An 8,590-nucleotide genomic window follows, 5' to 3' on the forward strand; every position below is an offset into this window, starting at 1 on the left:
CCTGGCCATTTTTTGGTTGCAGCCATCATTGTTGTTTGGCGGGCCTGGGCTGGATTCGAACCTGCCACCTTAGGTGTATATGGCTGGTGCCTTAGCCACTTGAGCCACAGGCGCCGAGCCTGGGCCTCATATTTCTTTAAATTGAGCTATACTGGGCTCACAATACAAGGTATACATCTTAAGCACACAGCTTGATTAAGTTTTACCTAGTTAACCACCGCCCACCTAGAGTGAGAAGAGACAAGACTTCTAGACGGTTCTCTCAGGTTCCCCAGGGCAGCCAGTGTTCTGATCTCCATCACCATAACCCGGTTTTGCCTGTTTTAAAACTTCGTACAAACGGAATCGTGCAGATGTATTCTTTTGGCTCCAGCTCCCTTCACTCACGCTGCTCGCGTGTCAATACCCCATCCTCTTTCTCTCGCTGGGGAGAGTCCAGCCCTGGCTCCCTGTACCAGCTCCCCGAACCGAGAAGCAGGGCCCTCGCCCGCTGTGACATCCCACTGCCTTGCAGACGGCCAATCGGGAGGGGTGTTGTTGAGCTCCAGCCAAAGGCAAAGGGCTTCTGGATTATCTGCTATCAGGTCTCTCTTGCTACCAACAGCCGGTCCCCGAGGCTGGTGCCTTGCTCACTGACCTGACCCTCATGCCCTGGAACATCTCGGTGCTGGTGTGGAAGGGCAGCACCGTGGTGGCGCTGACGCCCGGACAGTCCAGCAGCCCCAGGGTCAGGCTCTCCATGAAGGCGAAGGCCGACGCTTTGGATGTGCAGTAGTCGATGGCCCCGGGGATGGCAGACAGCGCCAGCACGGAGTTGAGGCACACGATGTGGCCGTTCTGCAGCTCCAGCATGCGTGGCAAGAAGGCCTTGGTGGTCTGAGGGTAGAGGGGGCATCAGTGTGGAGCAGCCGCAGCTTCCAACATCCCCTCCACTCCCCCTCGCTCGGGGAGAATGGCCCACCCTAGACATACTCGCTGGGGTGGGGGTTGGGCCAAGGGCTCCCCTGTGGGACACTGAGCTCATGTTCCAGAAGGTCTGATGCCTCCTGGGGGTGCTCATTCCTTTTAGCTGGCCACCTTGTCCTTTGGATAACCCTGCTGGCCTGAGTCCAAGCCCTGGTGTGTCTCTCCTTTCGCCCCCCCTGCCCCTCCCTCCCGGGCTCCCTGTTATGCCCAGGGCTGGCTCTGGCTCAGGACGGCCCTTACCCAGAACTGTCCCAATGTGTTGATATGCTGGGACTTGAGGAGGGCGTCATCGTCACTGTCCATCAGGCTCTTCCCGTGGACCACGGCAGCATTGTTTACCAGGATGGTGATGTCACCCACCTGCGGGGGACAAGGGGCTATGGGGGGGCCATGAGGGTAGCCAGCCCCAGGGGGCTTGCCTATGTCGGTATGTAGACCTGTCCCCCTGCCACCCTACCAGCCATGGGGCCTTGGGAAACCACATCACCTCTCTGAGCGCCAGTCTTGATTTGTGAGATGGGGATAGTGCCACAGCAGGGCTGTTCTGAGGAGTGGAAATAATTTTTGCTACATAACGTCCCTGGCACACAACATATTTATAATAAATGGGGTTATTGTTACATAAACGTAGTTGACATCACCACGTACTAGACACATAACAGAGTGGCTTTTGCTCTCCTGGAGTTCACTATATATATACTCAGTGCAAACAGATGCCTGGAGTCAGGAGAGGGATATCCCCAGAGGGCAATGGGACATTCACCAGGGTCTCCGGAAAGAAACCCACAAGGGGACTATAGGTTAATGCTCCTGTTACATAACCAGCCCTAACCCTGTCTACTTGGTCCAGCTTCACGGGAGAATCCCTGAGGGTGCCCTGCACAAAGCCATTCTACCATAAGCAAGGCTCTCTCCTGGGTCACGTGAGGATGTTCTCACTGCCCGGCGTTAACCTGTGGTTGGCTGCGCTGAGGACAGACCCTTCCAGGCTGCTCACCTTCTCTCGGACAGCTTTGGCCGTCTGGTACACCTCCTCCCGGTTGCCCACATCACAGATGAAATAGTGGCACTCCGTGCCCATCTGCTGAATCTCCTCCGTTGTCTCCTTCAAGCATTTCTCAGTACGGCCCCAGAGAACAATCTGGAAGGAGAGAATAACAGCGCTGAATGAGTCAGTGGCCACTAAGCAAGCCATAGTAATTCAGCGACTGCTGTCAGAAGCCCTGCATTTAAATAATTTGTCTTGATGCCAGGTGCGGTGGCTCACACCTGTAATCCTAGAATTCTGGGAGGCCGAAGCAAGTGGATTGCCTGAGCTCAGGAGCTTGAGACCAGCCTGAGCCAGAGGGAGAACCCGGCTGTAAAAAAATAGCTGGGCGTTGCAGCAGGTACTGGTAGTCCTAGCTACTTGGGAGGCTGAGGAAGGAGGATGGTTGAGCCCAAGAGTTTAAAGTTGCTGTGAGCTGTGATGCCATGACACTCTAACCAGGGTGATTAGAGTGAGACTCTGTCTCAAAAAATAAAATAAAATAAAATAATTTGTCTTTAAATTACTGGCCTCCCTGACCTTACCCAAAGATAAAGTACACCAAGTAAAAATAACAATATACATTTTTAAAGGGACATAGCCTACTCTTTAGTAAACCAGCAGTTTCTCAGCCCACTTAAGATCAGTGGATATGTTATTTATAAGTCTTTCCTTCTTTTCTTTTTTTAGAGGCAGAGTCTCACTTTATCACCCTCAGTAGAGTCACAGCTCACAGCAACCTCTAACTCCTGGGCTTAGGTGATTTTCTTGCCTCAGCCTCCCAAGTAGCTGGGACTACAGGTGCCCGCCACAACACCTGGCTATATTTTTGGTGCAGTTTGGCCGGGGCTGGGTTCGAACCCACCACTTGGTATATGGGGCCGGGGCCCTACTCACTGAGCCACAGGTGCCGCCCATTTACAAGTCTTTCTTTCGTATTCCTTCCAGCAGGCCACCTCCTGCCGGCCCAACTCCGGTGACCCCCAGAGCCATTTGTGTGCAGCAGCCTCTCATGCCCTTGGTTAGGAACCAGTGGCCTTCTCATCAGTTAGCTCTAGAGCCAGGTATTAGGGTGGACCGGGCAGTTCACAGAGGCCAGGAGAACATCCCCCTAGCTGCAGCCACTCCAGAAAAGCAGCAGGGAGCCTCCTGAATAGCAGACACCGATGCCTCACCCAGCAGGTAATAAATGTGGGCTCATTATACCAGGAGGTGACCTTAGCAGGACCAATAAAGGTTTGGACAACTTTATGAATGGCTGGCTCATAAAAGGCTCAGAGGAGAGGCCCGGCTAATTCCCAACCTTGACCTACAGGAGCACAGTCCATGTCCTCTTGACACGGGGTTGGGGGGCGGTGGGCAGCGAGGCCTCCGTTGGCAGAAGGACCCCAGGGTGGATGACAGGGGAGAGTGACTAGAAACCCTAACTAAGAATTAGCCCAACCAGCACTGAGGCGGGAGGGCTGGGGCTGGACACTGCTCAGGACAATGGCAGAGAAACGGAAAGCGCCAATGGGTTTCTATTTCTGTTTCTTTTCCTTCTTTAAAAAATTATCAGGCTGGGCGTGGTAGCTCACGCCTATAATCCTAGCACTCTGGGAGGCCAAGGTGGGGGAACTGCTCGAGCTTGAGCTCAGGAGTTCCAGACCAGCCTGAACAGGAGTGAGGCCCCTGTCTCTACTAAAAATAGAAAAACTAACTGGGCACTGTGGCAGGCGCCTGTAGTCCCAGCTTCTCAGGAGGCTGAGGCATGAGGATTGTGAGCTATGACGCCACAGCACTCTACCCAGGGCGACAGGGTAAGACTCTGTCTTAAAACCAAAACAAAACAGGGCGATGTCAGTGGCTTAAGGACCAGGGTGCCGGCCCCATATGCCAGAGGTGGTGGGTTCAAACCCAGCCCTGGCCAAAACAAAACAAAACAAAAAATGAACAACAACAACAAAAACCCTAACATAGAAACCCCAATTTGTAAAACCAATAAAAGGGATACATGTTACATCCAATTCCATCATATTTTCTTACTCTAAAAGCTATTAGTGAGAACGAAAAGGCTGCTATGGGAAGGCAAATATTTTAAACAAGGGGTTACAGATGGAAACCAATTGATTTCTCTGTTTTGCTACATTACAGGACACAGAGAAAAGTCCTACAGATGGGGAACTGCTGAGTGTAGCATTTATCAGCTGCTAAATGTGAACCTCAGAACTGTCACTTAAACAGAAAGGGCACAAGATGGGATGAGTGAGGGACACACAAATATTCGGGTGGCCTCCAGTGGATTTTTTTTTTTTTTTGAGACAGAGTCTCACTTTGTCACTCTCAATAGAGTGCCATGGCATCACTGCTCACAGCAACCTCCAACTCCTGGGCTTAAGCAATTCTCTTGCCTCAGCCTCCCAAGTAGCTGGGACTACAGGCTCCTGCCACAACCCCCAGCTATTTTTGTTGTTGTTGCAGCTGTCATTGTGGTTTAACTGGCTGGGGTTGGGTTCGAACCTGCCAACCTCAGTGCATGTGGCTGGCGCCATAACCACTGTGCTACGGGGGCCAACCCATGGATTTGATTTTTTAATTAAGAGTTTTAAAAACTTTTAAAATATTTCATAAAAAAAATGAAAGTGTTCTCTCAACCCTAAAACAGCTCTGGGAAAGCCCAATTTAAAGATCCCATTTAGTCCAACCACTTTATTTTAACTGACGTCTTTAAATGCAAGAACAGCTTTACAAGGAAGGGGTCTACCAGTTGCTTTCCACGACCACAAAAGTCCAACGCAAACGGACTGCAATTAAACAGGCTCCAAGGGACACTTTCTTGTCTCTTGAACTAAAAATAGACTGAGCATTTGTTTGTCCAGGAGTGCCTGGGAGGTTCGTTCATGGAGAAGGAAGGGGGCATTTGTTCCCTGTGTGTGTTGCTCCAGGAAAGCGATTTGGTGAAGGCATCTCCACTCCACGGGACCCCACCCTCACCTTGCAGCCACTGTCATCCAGGTTTCCCCGTCTATCCTCCTTGTACCCCGTCCACCTGTCCATCCATCTGTCTTTCCATCCATCAGTTCACGTGGCTGCCTGCCCACCCATCCGTCTACCTGTTCATCTACCAACCATCCACCCATTCCTCTACCCACCACCTACCCATCCAGCTGTCCATCTGGCTGCCTGTCCACTCACCCATCTACTTGTTCCTCCACACACTATCCACCCATCCCTCTACCCATTCATCCATCTGTCTGTGCAGCCACCCATACATCTGTCCACCCACCCTCTCCATTTCTGAGAATGTTAGCCCAAGGGGATGCTAATCCTTGGTCTTTCTCCTGTTATTTCCTGCCTAACCCCATCACATCCCTGGCTCATGTGGGTAACAGGACCACAGGGCTTGCACAGTTCCTGAGGGCCTGACTAAGGCAGGGAGAGAGGGAAAGCTTATAGCTGGGAGGCTTGCTGGGAGGTACAAGGCTCAGATGCCTGGGAGAACAAGCGATCGCCCCAGAGAGGTCTGCAGCAGTGGTCCCCATGAGGTACCTTCTGCTCCAGGAAGCCTGGGTTTGCTTCTTGGAACGGGCAGATGGGCCTGGGGCTCCTTGGCCCCAGATAAATGCACTCTTTCTGGGCCTCTGATTCCTGCGTAAGGCGAGGCGGCCGGGGTCTGAAGCTCCCTGTGGTCTGACTGAGCAACCTGCAGTCAGGGAACCAGGGAGACCACCTGGAAAGGAAGCTGGTGGGTGAGGGAGCTGGGATGAAGGCTTGTGCCCCATCGTGTTGTATGTATGGCAAGGCTGGCCACCCGGCAGGGCCCTAGGTCTGGAGGATGCCCCCCTGGGCCAGGGGCATGGCCCCCTCTCCCCGGCACTGTGATGGCTTTGTCTTTCTCCCTGCTCACCCCTCATCCTGTTGGCCTGGGAGCCCGTTTGTCTTGTCCATTTTCACAGCCCAGTGACCAGCACGGCACGTGCTCTTTGTTGAATGAATGAATGGAAGTTGCCGCAGGTGAGAGGACAATCAGGGAGGCCGGGTTTCCCCAGAGCATGGAAACCTCTCCAGGCAGGGCTGAGAGGCAAGGAGCTGGCACCAAGGCGGGCTGCCGTGTGGGTGCCCTGCCAGGCGCCTCTGTGTGAGTCTGTGTTTGTAACAGTGCTCTGCGGCATCTCTCAGTGTGTGTCTCTGTGAGTCTGTGGGTATCTCTGTCTGTGTGTGTGTGTCCTCTGCATTTGTGCATGTGTCTCTGTGTTTTCCTCTTCATGTGTCCATGAGTGTGTGTCCTGTGCGACTCTGAGTGTATCTCTGTGTCTGTGTCTCCGTGTGTCCCCGAGTGTGTGTCCCCGAGTGTGTGTCCTGTGCGTCTCTGAGTGTGTCCCCGAGTGTGTGTCCTGTGCATCTGTGTAGCCTGTGCACTGCTGTGTTTCCTCAGGTCCTTTGGTGGGTGCTCAGGGTTTGCTCAGGGTCCCTAGGGAGCTGGACTGGGCGGCCAGGGTGAGGGAGCCAAGTGGAGGACACAGCCCTTTCCTGGTAGGTGCTGTCGCAGAGCCACCCCGGCTACTGTTCCTTCCTGGCCCCTCCTCCCCTCAGTCCCTTGTCCCGAGCCCTCTGGGGAATCTGAGTCACTGACCAGGAAACTGGCAGGCGTAGCTCAGCAGGCCTGCCCAGGTGGTTCCTGCCAGGGTCACCTGGGGGTGACCCAGACGGCGGGCAGGACGGGAGTCTGGCCCAGCCCTGGCAGGTGGGTGTCTGATGGTGTGCGGGGTAGGAAGCCTGCAAAGATACAGATTTAATATGAGCCCTGGGAACCCAACCTGGCCTCCTCGTTGTGAACTCCCAGGACAGGGAGCTGCTGGGGAGGGTCAGGGGCCCGAAATTTACTCTTAAGCTGGTTTACAAAATAAGGCTGGAGTGGCTGGACACCTCATAGCTGCCCCAACCCTCAGGGGCACACAGTGGGCCAATGTCCCCCTTCTTCACCCTGTGACCAGCCAGAGGGTGCAGGGCAGGGGGAGACCCTGGCCTCATGTTGGAGGTGCAGACCTGCCCCGCCTCACCCAGAGCTGGCCTGAACCCCTCATCAGCCCCATGAACTGAAGGCAGTTATAATCTACTTTCATAGCTCAGGAAACCATGGCTCAAAGGAATCAAGTAACTCACCCAGCGTCCCCCACAGTGTGTACTAGAGGCAGGATTTGATCCCAGGGCCGGAGGCCCTTCACACACATCCCTAAACTCCAGGCACAGCGGATTGCCTGAGATTTGAGAATGTTACTCCCGTCCCACGACACGGGGCACCTGGAGCTCACTTGTGCCCAGTGGGCCCTTCTCTACCCTCTTCACGCCCATAACAGCCCTGCCCATCCACCTGCCAGGACTTCATGGGGAGCCGGCTATGGGATGAACGCTGAGCCCAGTGCTGGGGAATCCAACAGATACGAAAACAAATGTGGTTCTAACTCAGGGAGTCCAATTCCAACAGAAGAGGACAGAAAACAGCCAGTCACAAATTGTAGCAAGTGGGATAAAGAATCAACAAGGGGCCAGGCACAGTGGCTTATGCCTGTAATCCTAGTACTTTGGAGGCTGAAGTGGAAGGAACACTTGGAGACAAGAGTTCAAGACCAGCCTAAGCAAGAGCAAGACCCCATCTCCACCAAAAATAGCCAGGCATTGTGGCATATGCCTGTAGTCCCAGCTACTCAGGAAGCTGAAGTAGGAGGATCACTTGAGCCCAGGAGTTCAAGAGAGTTTGAGGTTGCTGCGAGCTGTGATCACAACGCTGTACTCCAGCAGGGGTACAGTGAAATCCTGAAACCCTGTCTCTAAAACAAAAAAAGAACCAGTGAGAAGCCTTGCTTAAATTGGGGGACTTAGGAGGCAGTCATATTATGCCCATTTTACAGAAAAGTAAACTACAGCTCAGAGACTCTAAGCACCTTTTCTGAGGTCACACAGGAACTGAATGACGGAGCTGGGATTTGAACCAAAGTCTTGTCTGGCTCTGCAGGCTGCCAGCTACAGCACCACCAATCACTCTCCCATAGGAGAAAATATGTCTTCTCTCTTCAAGGGCAGCTGTGGAGATGAAGCCTGCAGAAGCAGGCACTTGCTGAGTGTTCAGTACTGCTCTCTACTGGTGCCTTCTAGGGGCAGGAAAACCTGAGAAAACCCCAGCACTGCATGGGGATACCCCCCTCATGAGGGTCACCACAGGGGAAATGCTCAGGGGCCTCACGTTCAGACAGTACTGCTGCAGCCTTATCCAGGCAGGATAATCTCAGCTCTGAAAACCTAACAGATGAACGGCAGTCAGCAGGCTACGTAGGAAGAGGAGCGTCTCACGGCAGGGTCACAGCTGACTTTTGTTTCTTTATATGCAAAATGTCTCTAAAGATCCAGCATCTAAAAATGTCTCTGAGACAGAGTCTTACTCTGTCACCCTGGGTAGTGTGCCATGGCATCATAGCTCATAGCAACCTCAAACTCCTGGGTTTGAGTGATCCTCCTGCCTCAGCCTCCTGAGTATCTGGGATTTTTTTTTTTTTTTGGAGACAGAGCCTCAAGCTGTCCCCCTGGGTAGAGTGCCGTGGCATTATAGCTCACAGCAACCTC

At 53.2% G+C, this 8,590-nt stretch overlaps 1 protein-coding gene across 4 annotated transcripts in view; it reads right to left on the reverse strand.

Annotated features, from left to right (window-relative positions):
- The window catches only part of DHRS3 (dehydrogenase/reductase 3), a 44,208-nt gene that overhangs the window by 6,817 nt on the left and 28,801 nt on the right, over positions 1–8,590 (reverse strand). For 2 of the 4 annotated variants that reach the window (XM_012807350.2, XM_012807349.2), the window contains 4 exons: positions 1,964–2,107; positions 1,454–1,510; positions 1,207–1,326; positions 638–876 (listed from right to left, as the gene is read on the reverse strand). In XM_012807350.2, coding sequence (XP_012662804.1) covers positions 638–876; positions 1,207–1,326; positions 1,454–1,510; positions 1,964–2,107 — 560 coding nt within the window. The remainder of the gene's footprint in view (positions 1–637; positions 877–1,206; positions 1,327–1,453; positions 1,511–1,963; positions 2,108–8,590) is intronic. The other 2 variants (XM_023515175.1, XM_003793288.3) reach the window with 1 other exon arrangement.

This window comes from Otolemur garnettii, unplaced genomic scaffold (genome assembly GCF_000181295.1).
Source record: "Otolemur garnettii isolate 467f Iridium unplaced genomic scaffold, OtoGar3 scaffold00067, whole genome shotgun sequence".
NCBI classification, from domain to species: domain Eukaryota; kingdom Metazoa; phylum Chordata; class Mammalia; order Primates; family Galagidae; genus Otolemur; species Otolemur garnettii.